The sequence below is a fragment of the Onychomys torridus genome, chromosome 4, assembly GCF_903995425.1.
Source record: "Onychomys torridus chromosome 4, mOncTor1.1, whole genome shotgun sequence".
Classification (NCBI taxonomy): Eukaryota; Metazoa; Chordata; class Mammalia; order Rodentia; family Cricetidae; genus Onychomys; species Onychomys torridus.
Window position 1 is genome coordinate 93,587,498 of NC_050446.1, and position 19,301 is coordinate 93,606,798.

General features: G+C 45.8%; 1 protein-coding gene across 3 annotated transcripts in view; it reads right to left on the reverse strand.

Moving 5' to 3' along the window:
- Window positions 1–2,030: 2,030 nt before the first annotated feature.
- Window positions 2,031–19,301, reverse strand: part of Ino80 (INO80 complex ATPase subunit) — a 107,920-nt gene continuing 90,649 nt past the window's right edge. The window contains exons 30-36 of one of the 3 annotated variants that reach the window (XM_036183993.1): window positions 12,445–12,603; window positions 11,901–12,003; window positions 10,240–10,328; window positions 7,855–8,010; window positions 7,467–7,626; window positions 5,817–6,032; window positions 2,031–3,540 (exon numbers count right to left, since the gene is read on the reverse strand). In XM_036183993.1, the coding sequence (XP_036039886.1) occupies window positions 3,323–3,540; window positions 5,817–6,032; window positions 7,467–7,626; window positions 7,855–8,010; window positions 10,240–10,328; window positions 11,901–12,003; window positions 12,445–12,603 (1,101 nt within the window). In that variant the 3' untranslated portion in view covers window positions 2,031–3,322. Of the gene's footprint in view, window positions 3,541–5,816; window positions 6,033–7,466; window positions 7,627–7,854; window positions 8,011–9,487; window positions 10,194–10,239; window positions 10,329–11,900; window positions 12,004–12,444; window positions 12,604–19,301 lie in introns of those variants that run through there. The other 2 variants (XM_036183994.1, XM_036183995.1) reach the window with 2 other exon arrangements.

Genomic DNA, 19,301 nt, shown 5'->3' on the forward strand with positions numbered 1-19,301 from the left:
TGCTTTCTCTACCTGCCCTCTCCAAAGTGATGTCAATGAACAAATAAAGATGTCTAGACTGGGAAGCCAGTGATGCCTGCACTGCAGGGCTGCGTTACCCTGGAGCTGTCTCAAGAGAATCATGGGTGAGAAGCCACATTTCTCCATGTCTTCCTGAGGAAGAATCAGGAATCAGCTAAGAAAGCTGACCCTGAAGGAGTTTGGTGGTCACAGTACCAGGCTTCATCATGGGAATACAGGGATGATCCTGTAAATGGGGATTTGGGGAGAGGGCGGAGATACTCAGTAATTCATGGCAAAGGTGGAACCCACAGAGGATTGTAATGGAAGAAACAGTTTAACAACAAAGCCAGGTGTGGTTGACGCATGCCAACGTTTGGGGTCTTGTTGGAAATTCAGATTTAGACCACTTGCCTGAAGCAGAACCTGTATTTTAAGATCTCACGGTAGGCTGGCATGGTGGTGCACTTGGAAGCTGGAGACAGGAAGACCAGGAGTTCAAGGCCAGCCTCCTCTATCTAGTGACTTTGAGGTGGGCCTGAGGTAACTAAGGTCCTATTTCAAAAATCAAAACCAAAACCAGGAAAAAAAAAAAAAAAAAAAAGAGAGATTCTCAAATGATTCATAGTGTAATTAAGAACGATCTCCTGAAAGGATGACTCAGTTTCAATCGCGTTTTCTGCTCAATAGCTGAACTCTCTGGCAGAATCCTTCCCTGGCATTAGAAGCAGAGTGGTTCTATGCAGCCTGAGGAGGACAGGGTGATCTGAACATCTGTGAAACCCCCAGATCTTAAGACTCTTAAGTTTCTGAATGTACATTCCTGGGAACCAACGAGATCAGCTTCTAAAGGCCAGGTGTGGCACGTGGAGTACATGTGAGGCTCTGTGGTTGGGACACCTGCAAACATCAAGGCTTGTGTGCTCAGTTTGCATGGCTCACATGCCCAGCCCAAGCTCTCCAAGGCACAAGCCAGTCCAGGAAGCTTCAATAAAGTCCCAGGCCTGTCAAAGCAGGTACAGCTTTGTTTCCAAGGCTGTATATTCAGACCCATCATCTATTTACAAGGAATACTGTGGTGTTTTTGCAGTTCCAAGACTGATCCCAAACTCCTATCAACATGTGAGTGAAGCTGGCTAGGGCCTCAGCTGTCAGGTCCCCAGGGGGGCAGCCATTGTGGATCTTGGCAAGACTAGGAGGCTTTGCTGAGATGAAAACTGGAAAGGCCAGAGTCTGATGGGTGAGCTGACTCACTAGGTCACACCAGCCACCAGGGACAGAGCAAGGAATGGTTAATGGGGAAACTCATGCCTGCCAGTGTGCTCTGTATGAGGCCTTGGTCATGTTTACCAGTAAGAAAAACAGGACCCAGGCTCTCAGCAAGTGCTATTTGAAAATGAAGGTCCATCTTCAGGACTGCAACAACAGCTGTCCAGCAGCCAGTCTGTCTGTCTCCATCAAGAGTATGGGTGGGTCAAGGCTGGGGAGGCCCCGTCACTGGGAACAGCACGAGCCCTGTTCAAAGGTGATGTAAGAACATGTCAGTGCTGTGAGCTCAATCACAGAAACAGCAACTGCCAATCCAGGCAGGCAGCTAGTGCCTTTTTCTCAACTGAGCAGCCAGCTGTCAAAAACATGGATGCCTGGAATCCCTGGAACGCATGCCACTCTTTTCTTTCACGATTCTTCCAAGTACCAACCTTTGGAATACTGCTAGTATTCCAATTACCACTAGCTAACTCTGCCTGGTCCAGGCCAGGTCACACTGCCCACATCTAGCTCCTAAATCACAAGGAACCCACACCCCCAGGGCTGACAGGCACTTGGTCAAACCTCCTTTGATGGGTGGAGGCAAAGGCCCGAGTTCCATTAACAGTGCCCTGAGCAAACACCCACAGCGCATGCCGTGTCCCACTGCCCTATCTTTTCTGATCAGGGCAAAAGCTCTGCATTCTTCGGATCCTGTCAAATCTCTGAGGGCGCTACTTCATATACTAGAAAGGCAGCTGCAAAGACCACAGACACTTTATTTTACATAAAATTATCTCACTCCATTTTATTTAAGATTTTTTTATCCAGTTAGTAAAAGAAAGATGTCTCTCTTTATACATATGTACAAGTTTAGCTATAAAAATAGACAGCACATTCAAAGAGAAAAGGCTTGGCATTTTCTGATCCCCTCTAAAGAGCATCTGTACACAGGAGTCAGGGTTTGGGTAGGGAATCCTTATGATTTAAATTAAATGATTTCCCTACACCTACCTCCAAAAAAAAAAAAAAAAAAAAAAAAAATCAATCTATCTAAACTCAATTCCGCGATTTTCAGGTGTGCAAATTAGAGGCTGGCCCGCCCAGAAGCACCTGCTCCACCAGGGACATCAGGTGGAAAGCCCTTCCAGCCGCCCTTCCCCTCTCAGAGGCAGCAAGCTCAGGCGGTCGGGCGGGCAGGGCTGGGAGGGTTGACGCTGAGCTTGCTCCTCCCATCCCACTTCCGCTGTCCCTTCTTTCTCAGTGCAATACAGACAGTGCATACAGCCAAGCAGGGGCTGACGGGCAAAGCCAGGGAGACTGCATTCAGGACGGACAAAGGGGCATCTGCAAGAGGATGGTGAGGATGTCCTGCTGACTGAGGTGGTTCCTGGTCTCTTTACTGGCTTCTGAGAAGTCCCTTGAGTGGGGGCTGCTGCTACTGTTGCTGGTGGGACCCAAAGTTTCCCTGGTGTGAACGTGCTGGACAGTGGAGGGAAGCTGGGACTGCCCGTGGGTCTGCTTCCTCCAGCCCGTCATCCTTAGAGCCACCATCTTCTCTGGCCTTCACTGAACATTTCAGTGAGGACAGTGGCAAATGAGGTTTAGAGACTCAGGAGCACCCCAGACTGTGGATACCAGGGAACCATTCCCTTCCTTTCTAGCCCTGTAGGAAATCATAACCTTTAGCGAGGTCTCCACTATGGAAGGCTCTTCACAGCACCGGTGGAGCCTTCATGGGGGGCATGGTCAGAGCTGAAGGGTGGGATGGGGATGGAGACAGTGTGCCTGAGCATCTAAAAGGGGTCTATGTCAGGCCCTTCCCCGGAAAGAGGTTAAGGCTCGGCTGCAGAGTTCATCTGGGATGCTTTGGGCCGAACCCAGGACACTCATTTGGAAACAGGTGATAAAAGTGCTCGCACTGACCACCTGCCCGTCTGCTGCTGCTGCACCTCATCTCTTCCACTCCCAAATAGGATGCAAGATGCCCCACTGGGTAAGCCATCCAAAGACCACCTGCGGCCCGGGACTGTGGCCCCTGGTTTGGTTGAAGGAAGCTAGAGGGCAGAGATGGTTACCGTCCTCCGGCAGGGTTGGTGCCTTTGCCCTGTTTCCGGATCAAGGAGTCTGAGGCTAGGCTGCTGGTCATATGGAGGCTCTTAGGAGTCCCAGGAATATTATTTCCTTTGTTCAAAGGCGAACTTAAGGGAGAAGAGGCGCTTGAAGGTCCAAAGTCTGCAAGGCCAGCAGGTCGGACAATGGATGTCTGCAGAGGACTGCTTGCAGAGATTCCTGTGGGGATGGAGAAAATCACAATGACTCTTAGTGGCAGTTGCCTGTGAACTGCCCTGGCAGTCTGCAGTACTGGTCTAAGTGTGGGCTGGAGGAAAGGGGTGGGAACCCTGCTTTGCTACTCTTTGCTGACATCTTTGAGGTGCATTTGCCGCCGTTTTTTCTTGTCAACTGCCTGTCTGTAAGATGGCTGGGTTGTTAAGAAATGGTGACCCACTCAGCCCTACCTGCATTACCTCACCCAGAGAGGAAGGATGCTCTCTTCAGACTCTGGAGAGGGCATGTGTCCAGTGTAGGAGGCCTGCTTACAGGATGAAAGCTCTAGGCACTAATGTTTTGTTGTCTTTTTGTGGAAAGCACCTGAGTTTAGTGGCCTTTTGTCTGTTTTTTGAGAAGGGGTTTCTGTGTTAACAATCCTAGCTGTCCTGGAACTCAGAGATCCGCCTGTTCCTGCCTCCCGCCCGGCTGCTGTTTCTTCATCTCAACAAGTCTGGCCAGGGAACACAAGGAGACCTGGCCTAGCTTGTGTCTATATCCAGTCAATTCCCTAGCGCCAGCCAAGGCTACCTCTGTTCTCCAAGCTCTGTCATGGCAAGGACTTGGGTTAACCTGTCATCTTAGGCGACTACTCCTTGGACAACAATGAACCTTCCCTTCTCTACCATGAGACAAATGTACCTCCTTCTCGTAACTCAACATGGTCTAGTATGTTTGTTCTGCGTGTTTACTTCTTTTCCTGGTCTTGCCACACTTACTATGTAGCAGAGGATAACCTCAAACTCTCGATTCTCCCAAGTACTGGAACCGCAGGTGTGTACCACCATGTCTGGTTATGTTTCTTCTGTACTGGTGGGCAGACAGATCTCTGTTCACCCACAGTGGTGCCACCGGTCACTTCTAGACCAGTCCTTCTCATTCTTCATTCCCAGCTAGCAGTATCTGTTGACTGTTCTGTCCAGTCTATTTCCTTATCCTGTCTCCTCACGCCTGCTTTTCTGATGTGTATCACACTGCCCCATCCATGGATGAGCCCTGTCATATTGATAGGCTTTGATTACTAGAGAGACTGCACTTTTCCAAGGATACAAAGGAGCTAGGAAAGGATTAAGAAACACCAGAGTAGGCTACTGTACTTATTTCCTTAATAAACCAATAAGTGAATTTGGAGACTCCTGCAGTGGGATAAAGGAGGTGAACCAACTTTTACTGAGCACTCACAATAGGCCAAGCACTTTCTATACAAGTATGCCTTCCCCTGCTCTAACAATCCAGAAGTCCAAGGTCACCATTGTCTATATCATGAGAACAAGGCAAGCCTCAGTTATATGCTACTCTAACAAGTTGACCCAAAAAAAACCTATGAGCTACGCTAAGCCCACGAGGTACTTGTTTATAGCAGGGTATCACTATGTAGCCCTGGGTCTAGAACCTGCCTCTGGGTGCTGAGACTACAGATGTGTGCCACTATATCTGGCTGGGGTTGGGCTTTGCACAGGGGTGGGAGGCAGCTATCAATTCTTCCTCACAGCACTTGGACGGTTTGTATTCTGACTCCACATACTGTCTCCACCACACGGCCACTTCTCTCCAGTGCCAGCAGTCCTTTCCCATGCACCCGCTGAGCTCCTGTCCATCAGGTCTTGCCATGTCTTTCCCACCTGGACTTTCACTGCTCTTCCTCAGCATAACTTGGCTGTTTGCTCAGTGAACCTCAACATGCCACTGTGGTTGCCAACTCTTATGTGCCTGAATCCTTTCTCACTCACGTTCTCCTCCATTCTGAATGATATCCACAATCCTTACAGCAGGTCCACGGTTCCTCCCTCTTTGGACCTGTAGCCACAGGAAGCTGCTTCTTTTTTGGCTTACACTCAAGAGCAGGGTCTAGGAGCTCTATGGCTCTTCTCCTCTGTGCACCAGGTGCTCACTGCCTGAGCGATGGCTCAGGTAGCTAGATGAATGTTAACTATCCTTGTTTGGATCAATAAAAAGAAAGTAACGGAAAAACAAACAAACCTAGAATTAAAAAAAGGAAAGGTGGGAAAACTGGATGTTTCAAGTACAGCTCCCAGTTCAGCTCACTCTGGCCATAGCTACTTCTAGCCAAACACAGCAATTTCTCAAGCCAAGAGAGCAAGGGGCCAGTCAAAACTGCTCAGTTTGAAACTGGGCTCTGGGGTTCTGGCCTGGAGTGTCCTGCACTCTACCTTGTATGATGCTAAACAGATTCTCAGACAGTCCTGGACCACAGTCTGCAGGCCCCCTGGCCTCCGCACCTTTAGACACGTTGTACCCGTAGGCGGCATAGGCAGCTGCAGACGCCGCTGCAGCCCCTGCTTTGGCTCCCGCCATGGCAGCAGCACTGCCCGCTGTGGACTTCCGGCTTCGGCCTTTCCCTGCTGCTTTGGCTGTGCTTCCTGAACCCTTGGGGCGGCCGCGGCTTCGAGCTGAGTGACCACGTCCTGCAGCTGGCACTTCCTGAATGGAAATTCCTGTGGAAACAAATAGCCAAGAGGGGAAAAAAATAAATCTCTTAAAATGTTAACAAATATTCCCTTGCTGGGCAGTGGCGGTGCACGCCTTTAAACCCAGCACTCGTGATGTAGAGCCAGGCAGATCACTGTGAGTTCGAGGCCAGCCTGGGCTACAGAGTGAGATCCAGGACAGGCAGGACCATTACACAGAGGAACCCTGTCTCGAAAAGAATAAAACAAAAATCAGAAAACAAACAAACAAAAAAACCCCCCACCACCACCAACAAAAAAACCCTAAACATCCTGCCCCAAAGGGGAAAAAAAAACAAATACAAACAAACAAACAAACAAAAACCCACCAAATATTCCCTTGACAGGAAATGCTGGCTCTCAAGGTGTTCTGTTTTGTTTGAGACAAAGTTTCCAAATGTTGCTCAGACTGGCCACAAACTCCTGATCCTCCAATCTCAGTCTCCTGAGCTTTGGAACTACAGGCACAGTAATGGTGCCTGGCTTGCTGAGTATGTGAGGACATCTGGGGATATCTTTAAACATAGCTATGTTCTTCAAACTGTCTTTCCTTCAAAGAAGTGGCTCCACCATGGGTATTTTATTATTTTATTTTTATTCTTGCCCCTTACTAAATGAACTCTAAGGACTTGCTGTGGGAAATTGAATCTAGGCCTTGGGCATGTTATATGCATACTCTTACCACTGAACCACACATCCACTCCTACTTCCAAGTGTGTCTTTTTAATTTAAATTTTGAGACAGGGTCTCACCACATAGCCAAGGCTGGCCTTGTCTATCCTCACACGACCGTGCTCAGTCCTCATTTTAGGCTTTAAAATTAAGGTTCCTCAAGAAACAGTAATAACACTGAGCCTCATACAACCACAGATGAGAAATACCCCCGAAGCTAACTTGATTAAAAGCTAGCAAAATAGGAGCCAGGGGGCTGGCTCCACTGGGAAAAGGGCCTGCCATGCAAGCATGAAGACCTGAGTCTGATCCCCTGCACCTACAAGAGTGTGGCAGCATGTGTGCTGGGGATGGGGAGGGTAGACACAGGGGATCCAACCCACGCCCTCCACACACAATCAGGAAAGACACCACCTTTGCCTCTACATGCATATGCACCAAATTATACTATCACACCCCACAGTTGAACACACACACACACACAGAGTTAATGTGCCTGATGTGGTGGTGCATGCCTTTAATACCAGGATCTGGGTAGGAGTCAGGGCATGAGGATCTCTTATGAGTGTAAGGCCAGCCTGGTCTACACAGTGAGTGCCAGAGCTATGTGAGAGACTCTGTCTTACAAAACAAAAGAGTAATAAAAAGTCTCTTATCCTAAAAAGAATTGGACCTCACCACCACCAAAGGAATGCTTCCTATGAAGTAGTGGAGCGGGCTGGAGCTGTATGAGACAGAAGCGTCACTTACCATTCACAGTGTCCGAGACAGAGCCTGTTATGGAAGCGGGAGAATTAGTGGCTCGAGACTGAGGAGCTGAGGAGGCTGGGTCATCCACAATAACCAACATGTCACTGCTGCTCTCATCAGGGGGAATGGAGCCAGTGTGCAGCTCACTGCTGATTGAGATCTAGAAGCAGAAAGGCTGAGATCATACCCTCACTGGCCATGCATGTACTCTCCCCGGCCTGCCTTCGGTGGTGACCCTGCCTTGGGTTCTGAGAGCCAGCCTGCCATTATGCAACCCTTCCCACAAGGCTGGAAGCAAACGCTGCCCAGCAGCCCAGCATCACGACCCCGCCACAAGGTCAGGATGCAGTCCGAGTAGTGTGATGAAGACATCCAGAAGGAGCCTCACCTCACTGAAAGGGCTGGGCATGGCCGAATCTACACTTATGAAGGAGTCCTCGCCATCAGCAGAGAGGTTGGAGTTATCAGCCGAAGGGACAAACGGGATCACAAGATTCATGCCCTCTTTTCTCCTTTTCCCATCCAACTCATCCTCCTTTTTCTTCTGGGAATACAAAGGTTAGAAAATACATAAAAACATGAGCATTTCCCCAAAGAGAAAAGCGAGATTAGGAAATAAAAGGATGACAGGCAGAGTTTTGCATATGCCTCCAGATAGCCTGGTACTTGTTACGTTTCCTGGTTTAGTCTCATCCTCCTGCCTCAGCCATCCAAGTGCTGGGATGACAAACACACACCACTGCAACTTGCTTAAGACAGGATCTTGCTCTCCAGCTCAGGCTGGCCTCAAATTCTCTCCGTTCTCCTGCCTCTAACTTCTTGAAGGCATCACCACCTGGCTCCATTCTTTTTTGTGTGTGTATAGTTATCTGTGTACTGAGGATTGAACCAAGGTCTCTCATGTTTGAGGCAAGTACTCCAGCACTGAGCCACATCTCAAGCCCTGAATCACCGTAAAGGAAGTCAAAACTCAGAGGAGGAGAAAGGTATATTGTGTCTCTTCACACCCTCTATTGGGCTTGTTTATTTACTTATTATTGTGTGTATGTGCATGTGCTGCATTCATGCGGAAGTCAGAGGACAACTTGTGGGAACTGGTTCTTCCCTCCTGCCACATGGGTTCCTGAGATCAAACTCAGGTCATCAGGCCCTTTTCTGGACTGTTGAGACAGTCATGTTGTCTAGTCTATTATAGGATGAAGAGAGTACAATACCGTGTAGTTCATATTGTCATTGAGTACTTTCTATTCTATATTTGGAGCATGGATGACATCTGGTCTAAATTGTTACTCTACTATTGGTAAGGTAGCTCTGGGTACAAGTGATTGCCACTTAAGCCTGGGGTTCCCAGTTCAAACCCTATGGTTCCATATAAAGGCAGAAGAATAACCAACTCCACAAAGATGTCCTCTGACCCTCCTATACCCAGTGTGGCATGTGCACAGGAATGAACACACGAACACACACACACACACACACACACACACACACACACACACGAACACACACACACACACACACACACACACACACACACACAAGCATTGTTAATTTCTGTAAATGTCCTATGTGAGAAAGCCACCTCTTATTAAGCCACACCCCCCAGACCTTCATCTTTTTCTGAATGTTAAAGGTAATGGGTTAGATATGAGAACAGAGTGAGGAAAAGAGCCTGCCTGGGAAGGGGCAGAGAAGGCAGCCCAGGCCAGGAGGATCTTAGCTTTCATTTTTAGGACTTCCCAACTCTGTAAGAGAGGCAAGTACAAAGTGTCCCCAGACTAAAACTGGTTCTTCATCAAAAGAGGCTATACAGACCAGCTCTAGGCTGCTGACCATCAAAGGCCTCTGACCAAAGGGATCCAGCTCTAACCTTTTATTTTGAATAGTCTCAACTGTGTAGCCATGACTGGCCTGGAACTCAGAGACGTCTGCCTATCTCTGTTTCCCAAGTGCTGGGATTAAAGGTGGGTGCCACCATGCACTCCTGAAGCTGGGGCAGGAGGATTTGGGGAGTTCCAGGACAGCCAGGGCTATACAGACAGACTCTGTCTCAATAAACAAAAAATAAGTTCTGTAAAAGCTAGTTATGTATGTAACATCACCTTGGCCATCATCGTTATCACTGACAGATAGGTCCCAGTCCAACTGTGACCAACACCAGAGTCTGTGAAAAGGAGCACAGCTCTACATTTGATGTCTCTTACATCGTCAAATGTCCATCAGCACAGAACTGCTTCAGATCACACAGAAGGGGCTAGTGAGACAGCTCAGCAGACAAAGCACTTGCCTGCCAATCGGGAGCACCTGACATTAACCCTCAGAGCCCACACGATGGGGTAGAAAACCAGGTTTCCTCGAGTTCTTCTCTGATCTCCACACGTAGGCTGAGGTTTATCATGTATGCACAGAGATGCGTGTACACACTGATCCAAGGCCTTTTTTGTCCTTCTGACACTTAGTCCAGTCCTATCCCCCAGTCTGGAGACTCCTCCTCTGCATACTTCTCCCACAGTCCCTATCCCCCAGTCTGGAGAATCCTCCTCTGCATACTTCTCCCACAGTCCCTATCCCCCAGTCTGGAGAATCCTCCTCTGCATACTTCTCCCACAGTCCCTATCCCCCAGTCTGGAGACTCCTCCTCTGCATACTTCTCCCACAGTCCCTATCCCGTCTGGAGACTCCTCCTCTGCATACTTCTCCCACAGTCCCTATCCAGTCTGGAGATACCTCCTCTGCATACTTCTCCCACAGTCCCTATCCAGTCTGGAGATACCTTCTCTGCATACTTCTCCCGCTTGCGTTTCCGGTCTTTCACTCGGTTGGTCTCCTCCTGCTGCCGTTTCTCCTCCTGCCGTAGTCTCACTACCAAGAAAATATAAAAACACTCAAGAGTCTTTGTGAATCACAACTTCTACCCTCTGAAATGTATGGCCATGTCCTCTAGTAGTTCCTAAGGTATAATTTTGTTGTTTAATAAAAATACTGGTGTTGCTGCATGCCTTTAATCCAGCACTTGGGAGGCAGAGATGGGAACCCTGGGGGCAGGCAGAGCTCTGGGAGTTTGAGGCCAGCCTGGCCTACAGAGCGAGTTCTAGGACAGCCAGGGTTGTTACACAGAGAAACTCTGTCTCAGAAAACAAAAAAGAAAAATACTGGTGTTTTCCTAAGTCAGAAACAGTAATTATTGGTGTCTAGCAGCTTCTAGGTTCAAACCATGATTCCACTTAATTATTGTGGCTTTCCTTATCTTTCCTACTTGAAAAGAACTTCTTTTTAGATGTGGGGCTGTGGAAGTGCTCACAGTAACTCACAGGGTAAACCTATAACTCAACATTCTCAAAATCTAGAAACGCTAGGTGAAAGGTCTTTGTGATAGTATTGTGTTCCCTGAAATATTGTGTGTTCCCCAAAATAAACTTATCTGGGGTCAGAGAACAGGACGGCCACAATATTAAACATGAGGATAGGCAGTGGTAGCACATGCCTTTAATCCCAGCACTTGGGAGGCAGAACTGGGCAGATCTCTGTGAGTTCAAGGCCACTTTGGAAACAGCTAGACATGGTGACACACGCCTTTAATCCCAGGGAGTGGAGGCAGAAAGAGAAAGATTATATAAGGCATGAAGACCAGAAACTAGAAGCATTTGACTGGTTAAGCATTTGGCTGGTTAAGCTTTTAGGCTTTGGAGCAGCACAGTTCAGCTGAGATCCATTCTGGATGAGGACTCAGAGGCATCCAGTTTGAGGAAACAAGACCAGCTGAGGAACTGGCAAGGTGAGGTAGCTGTGGCTTGTTCTGCTTCTCTGATCTTCTAGCATTCACCCTAATAACTGGCTTCAGGTTTGATTTTATTAATAAGAACTTTTTTTAAAAAATAAAGATTTATTTATTTATTATGTATACAGTATTCTGCCTGCATGTGTCCTTGCATGCCAGAAGAGGGCGCTAGATCTCATTACAGATGGTTATGAGCCACCATGTGGTTGCTAGGAATTGAACTCAGGACCTCTGGAAGAGCAGTCAGTGCTCTTAACCGCTGAGCCATCTCTCCAGCCCATTTAATAAGAACTTTTAAGATTCCAACTACAGGTCTTCATGGTTACAGCAACTTGCTATTGAAATTCCGTATAAAATATTTCTCTGGGCCAGTGAGAGGGTTTACCAGGTAAAGGCACTTGCTGCCAAATCTGACAACCTGACTTTGAACCTAGGACCCATATATAGTGGAAGTTGACCACAATATCCTGCAGGCTGTCTTCTACCACACATGTGCTGTGTCATTCGCGTGCATGCACACACACGTATTAAGTACATAAATATACATACACATACATGTAATTTAAAATGAAAATAAATTCTGGCTGTGGCATACACAGTGCTCATCTCATCTGGGAGTTTGGGGAGGACAGAAGGTTAGTTGCCAGAGTACGTACGTTTCTTTTCCAGCTCTTCATCATCTAGAAGAAGGCTAACCACTTCTTTGGGTTTCAGGGTATCTGGTTTGAAGTTCCCACCAGAAATCACCATCCGCTGAATCTACACAAAGGGATTAACGTGTCATTTCCAGGTATCCACTCCCGCACAGCAAACATCCGAATCATCCCTCTGAGTCACTTCCAAAGGGAAGCCTTGGCTCTACTACTTTTTGTTCACCTGGCTGGCTACTCCCGATATTTGTCCCAAAGAAAGGACAATTTGGGATTTTTTGTTGTTGTTGTTCGGGACTATTAATAGTTAAAAATAACTCAAAACATATCATTATTCTGGCACATACTCAAGTGGGCAAACTGAGGCAGACGCTGAAATGTTAGCCCCCACACAAGCTCCCTGAGGTGTCAGTGTGCACATGAGCATCCTATGCACAGGCTCTGATGTTTACCATGATTAAGAAAGACAAGACTCTTAAACAGTCTCAGTCCAGTTACTGGGGCTGGCTTCTCTTCCCTGCTGCACAACCCCTCCCTTCCCGTCGCTTACCTCACTCTTTTCCTTGGCTCTTTGCAGAATGCGCTCCTCGATCGTGCCCTTGCAAATAAGCCGGTACACAGTGACCTGCTTTGTCTGCCCTAAGCGGTGGGCCCTATCCATGGCCTGCTGGTCTACAGTGGGGTTCCAGTCACTGTCGTAGAAAATCACCTGCATTGGCAAGAAGAGAATACAACAAGGACTGGGTGTACTCTGGGTACAGGACAGAAATTTTCAGAATGTACGGCTACTCATCTATCTGTAATGGTGAGAAAGTAAGTCTTGGAAGATCAAGCTAACTGTCTGTTGCTCTTGGTCTATTCATAGTGCTCATTGAAAAGATGCAAATATGGACTGGAGAGATGGCTCGGTGATTAAGAGGATGAGGATCTGGGTTTTATTCCTAGTACCCAACAGGAAGCTGATTAAACCTTCTGTAACTCCAATTCTAGGGGATGTGACATCTCTAGCCTTCATGGGAGTACACACACACACACACACACACACACACACACACACTCACTCTCTCTCTCTCTCTCTCTCTCTCTCTCTCTCAAATAAATTAAAGGGGGGTAGATAAGAGGAGTGCTGGCGTGCGCCTGTAGTCCCTGATACTTGGAAAGTTCATTTGGAAGAACCACTTGAGTCTATGAGTTTAAGACCAGGTTGGGGGTTCCTGGAGAGATGGCTCAGAGGTTAAGAGCACTGCCTGTTCTTCCAGAGGTCCTGAGTTCAATTCCCAAGAACCACATGGTGGCTCACAACCATCTGTAATGAGATCTGGTGCCCTCTTCTAGCCTGCAGGCATGCATGCAGATAGAACACTGTATACATGACAAATAAATCTTAAAACAAAAGACCAGGTTGGAAAAAACAAGAGTCCCTTAAACAATTAATGCCGCCCCCCCCCCCCAAATATAGTTAATATCTACATCTAGTACTCAGTATGCTAACATCATCAGTAGAGGACTCTTGAAGTGCCACCACCATTCTAAGTGCAGCACCTCACTTACACCCCATACTCTCTGTGGCTTGCCTACTAATAAGACCTCCACTTTAGCACTGGGTACACAGCTCAATGGTAGAGCACACAGCGTGTGCTTAGCATGAACGCAGCCCATGGTTTGATTCCCAACACTGAAAAAACAAACAGGAAAATCTTACTTTACAGAGGAGGAATTTATCTAAGATTGTAGTCTAATGGAGGACTTGCAATAAAAGATGGGAAAATCTTAAGTACCAGGGTTCCCTGCAAAGACACACAATTCTCCTAGCATTCCCCAGATCTCATCAACATACTTCCTGTTCCACGAATCCTAAAATGAAATGTTTAAAGGGTTCCCCCAAAGCTACTTATCTAGTCTGCAGTACAAATAATCAACCAATAATATCAGGTTGACCATCAGGTGACCCTAGATTTTTTTTTTAAGTCAAGGTCTATTATGTAGCTCTAGCTGTCTTGGAACTTTACTCCACAGACAGACTGGCCTCAAACACACACCACCTCTGCCTCCCGAGCGCTTGGGTTAAAGGCGTGCACCACCACTGCCTCCCAAGCGCTTGGGTTAAAGGCGTGCACCACCACTGCCTGGCTTGCCAGAGCTGAGGACGGAACCCAGGGCCTTGCACAGCAAGCGCTCTACCACTGAGCTCTACCCCACCCGACTCTTACTCTTAATGCTCAGGCCATTTCTCTCCTTCCTAAGGACCACAGGCTTTCTATCCAATCATTCAGCCTTAGCAGTGCATATTGGAGGGCATCATTTGTGTTTGAACCAACATTTGTCATGAACAAGATGTCAGGACTACCTCACTTACAAATTTTCTCCCCGTGTTTGAACTTGCCCAGTGCCACTATACAGTATGAAGTCACCACCCTGGCACATGGATTCTGGATAATTCTGTGAAAGTGGGAATCCTTAGAACTGAATCCTCAGCAATAAAGTTCTCTTGTCAACCTGTTACTTCATCTGTAAACAATTGCTATCCAGTATCAATCTCAAGCCAAAGTTCCACAAGGAGTAAATGCTCAGCTCTGATTCAGAGGAACTGCATTCCAAGGCTCACCACTGATGGTGATGTGGAAGAACACAGTGGGATAAGCATGGCCAAGAGCAATGACCATAAGCAGCAGGTCCCCAAGGACTCCTGTGCACTACTTTAAGGACTAAGTCATCTTTCCTGAAACTTTCTCTGTGTTACCTTTCCTGGAGCACAATACTGTATCTTTGGTTTGGGGTTCCATGAGACCATCATCTCATGGAACCCAAGCTGGCCTTGAACTTGCTATGTAGCTAAGTATGACCTTTGTCATTTAAATTAACCCATTTCTATTAATCTATGAATTATCACATAGCTTGTGGCTTTACCTGTCCTCTAGCATGTCTTGCTTCCCAGGTGGCTGGCTGGTGTCTCTCCTGACTCCACCCTCCTCCTTCCCATCATTTTCAGTTTGGTTTTCCCATCTAACTTCCTGGCCAGCTTACGTGCTTGACTCTGTTCTTGTTTGTCTAGAATCCTTTTTTAAGCTTTGTAAGTTTTTTTTGTGGAAATTTTGGCCACATGTTGGAACACCAGATGTAAATGGACGTTTCCTGTCCTGACCACCCGGTCTCAAATAACCAAGCCAGAGGCAGAATATGAATTACAAATGCTTGGCTGACAGCTCAAGCTTGTTACTAGCTAATCTTACATTTAAACTAGCCCGTTTCTATTAATCTATGTTTTACCACGAGGCTCATATGGCTTTACTTGTCCTTTAGCATGTCTTGCTTCCTGGGCAGCTGGCTGGCATCTCTGACTCCACTCTCCTCCTTCCCATCAGTCTCAGTTTGGCTTTCCTGCACAGCTACCGACCTTTCAGCTTTTTATTAACCAATGAGAGTAATACATATTCATAGTGGATTGTCCCACAGCAGACCTTGAATAATGATCTTTCAGCTTCTATTTCCCAAGTGCTAAATATTATTCATAATCAATTTGTGTACTGAGTGTTGGATCTTCTGGGACCAAGGTTACAGATGGTTATGAGCTGCCATGTAGAATCAGGGTCCTCTAGAGGAACAGTCATGCTCTTAACCACTGAGCCATCTCTCCAGCTTCCTGCTTTTACTTTTTGATATAGGATGTTACTATGCAAACCAGGCTACCCTTGAGCTTACAGTGATCTTTTTGTCTCTGCCTCATGAGTGCTAGGATTATAGATGTGCACTACTATGCCTGGCTATGGCATCAGCATTTTAATGCTTCTGGATGTATTACTTTAGCACTTCACTGGCTCTTTTGTATGATCTCATTTTTGTTTTGATATTTCATTTTATTTTTTCAGACAAAGTCTTTTTATGTAGTTCAGGCCAGCCTTGAGTTCACTGAATAGTCTTGTGAACCCTGTGTCACTGTCTTCCAAGTACTGGGATAAAAGATGTATGTCACCACACCTGTCTGGTCTTGCTTTTATATTAAGTATGATTCCTCAACTTTGGCATAGGTTAAATCCTGCACAGCTACCAACCTTTCAGCTGTGGGAAGAAAATACAAAATGCTGGCCAAAACAATTGATGTCTACAGACCTGATGTGGAAATATACAATGTCTTCCACTTGTGGAGGAACACAAACTTTACCAGAATACTTACTGTAATTTTAAATTGAGCCTAAAATTTTTAGAAAATCTACCTAACTATACATCCACCTACCTACCTTCCCACCCTTGCTTTCTGTCATCTATCATGGTATAGGGGATCAAACTGTTATATGCTAGCAGCTAGGCAAATACTCCACTAGTGACCTATATCCTCAGTCCCTTTATTTCTTTATTTGAGATAATGTCTTCCTATATAGCCTGATAGGCCTGGAATTCACTATGTAGACAAGACTGGCTTTGAACTTAAAAAGATCTTGCCTCTGCACTATATCTATCTTAGAAAATCCATTTAAAATTTTCAGGAAGAGCAAAATAAAGAAATATAGACTTAAGAAAAAGGAGACTTGGATGGGGCTGGAAAGATGGCTCAGCTAAAAATGCTCTTCCAGAGGACCTAGGTTCAATTCCCAGAGCCCACAGCAAACAACAACTCACAACCTCTGTAACTCTAGTTCCAGCGCATCTGACACCCTCTTCTGACACCAATGCAAGCAGCACACAGACACACGCAGCAAGACAAACCCACACACACAGTTTCAACATGAGGATTATCCAACGTATATAACAACGACACACAAACGTCATGACATCACAACTAAAAAGAGTATCTTGAATGAAGCCTGGAGCAATGGTTCAGCATGACTTCACAGTAGACATGCCTACACCATGAATCATAAGATTGCCTTAACATCTGCATTTTTCCTTAGACAGCTCAGTGACAATTAAACCCTGATTCAATTTGGACTCTTCTGAGCTCATAAACAGAAGACTAGAGCCTAAGAAAATAACTTAAAAGATATATTTGGGAAGAGAACTGAATAAAACAGGATACTGTTTAGAAAAAGAAAAATCACAGGAAAAAAAGTAATATATAAATATAAATATAAATATATATATATATAAAAATATATATATATAAATCAATATGTTAAAGCAAGCCTAAGAGTGAAAAGAATGAGACACAAAATAAGACAGATGAACACTGGGACCACCATGGCATGACCTGGTGGGTGTGCTGGGGGTGGGGTGGGCAACAACTGAGTGCTGATCTGAGACACAGATGACACCCACACTTCAGTCTCTGGTGCTCAGTGAGACAGTCTCGAAACAAACAAGTAACAATTACAGGAGTAGAGCTGATTTAGCCAGGGATGATGAAAGTATGTCATGTAGAATGTGCAGCCCAGCAATGACGAAGGTGAAATCTATGAACTGTAAACACTAAGCCAGGCATGCTGAGAGGCATGGTAAGAGCAGGCATGGTGCTCCGGGATTGGACTACATAAGGCAAGGGATGAGGGAGTGAAATGGAAAACAGGGAAAACTCCACAGGAACAACCAGAGAATCCAGGCTGACAACTGGAAGGGGACTGGTGCTTTCTCTTACAAGAGAACACATGATAGCCCAGTCCCTTGAGAGCTAAAAGCTAACTCCATTGGACACAGGACATATCATGCTGCAATGAAGAGATAAAAAGCTCCTTCTCTCTCTACATGTAAGCATCTGAAACAAGTCAGACAGAAAGTAAAATAAATCTGGGCAGTTTATTAGAACATGCCTCCCTAAACAGAGTCAAACATAAAGCTCTCCTTTGCACATCTCTATGGGGTAAACAATGTGGTAAAAATCACCTGTCATTCATCACTGCTAAAATCATGTTTTTACTAACCTAGACGACTAGTTCCCAGTGTTTACAAATACAAGCTTACAATCACTTCCTCAGTCATTAAGACATCAAGTTTTTCCCCACGAAGCACATCATGTGCAAATAAATTAGAAACAAAACATCTGATGAGCAGCCCAGGAACTCATCCAACTTCCTTATGAAACCATAAGAGATGCACTGGTTTCTTAAATAGTGTCAATGTTCCACTAGGTGTTTTTTTGTTTTAGGTTGCTCCATTTACTTTATTTTAAAAAAGTTTATTATTAGGTATATTCTTTACTTAACGTAATGACTACAATCTTGGTGCCAACTTAGTAATTTAAAAAGCTTTTACAGATGGGACACTTTGTGGTTAGAAGTCGTGTGTGGACTTTTTGCGGCTTTTAGTGCAGATAAAATGAATATTACTAATACCTTTTGTTCAAATTCTTGTGCTCTTCAATCTCAGAGTCTTGCCAGGACCTATACAGCCCTGTATGATGTGCTTATGTGGTACACCGCACTCTTCCTTCACTGACTCTGTTCTACTTTCTCTCTGTTGCTTGATTATGCCAACCAGGTTCCTAGTCTTTAGGCTGAGACTTCCTCCTCTGCCTGAAGTGTTTTCTCTCTGCCAGACTAATTCTTGGCTTGCTTTCTCACTCTCTTCAGGTCCTGGCTTGAATGTCACCCACAAGAGAGGCTTTAACATCCCATATGAACCTTTCATGGTTGTATTTTCTATCATACTATATAAATTAGTTCTTCTGTTTATACTCTCTCAACTACCACAGCTAGCAATGTAGTTACTAGGAGAAAAATAGAACTCCATTTTATCGAATGTTCAATTCTTAGTGCCTAAAACAGTGCCAGGCCCAGGTATTAGTAAGAGGGCTTCCTTTCTACTGATGAGGTAGGTCAAAGCCTAGCATGTACAATCATTACTTACAATATAACATGACTGAGCACAGGGAAGGAACTAGGAAGGAATGTGATATTGGACTAGGATTTTGGAAATAAAAACAGAAGTTTACTAGGTGGAAAAGGTAGCTCAGGACACAACGATCTAGTATCTCAGGTAACAAATAACAGTAGTGTAATACGGTAATGGTGTACTCTAAAAATTACAAGTCAGTCATTTACTTCTGGGAGGGGAAGGGATCTGGCCATCGCGGTGGCAAGGCAGATACAGGTTGTAAGTGAAGAGGCTTGTGAACCATGGATAGGAGGTTTAAGTAGCATATTCAGTAAAGAAGGTCACAAACAAACTGTTAATAGAGTGTCGGCAGAGCCAAGAATGGATTTGGACCAAGAGGTATATGGCCAGGGACTGTGATGCACTCAAAGATCAGCTAGGAAAAACTGGTGAGTAGTAACTGTTGGTACCATATGACATCTTTCAAGGTCAAGAGCAAATTCTTGTCATGTAATAGGACAGATGTGAGCAATCACATCAGAGTAACCACATGAACAACACACATCACCATAGTCAGCCTTCCAGGACATGGCAGGTTGGTGTACTCTATAGAGTTAATGCCAACAGTCTTCAGGCCCTCATACCCTCTCTCACTTGGTAGTAAAC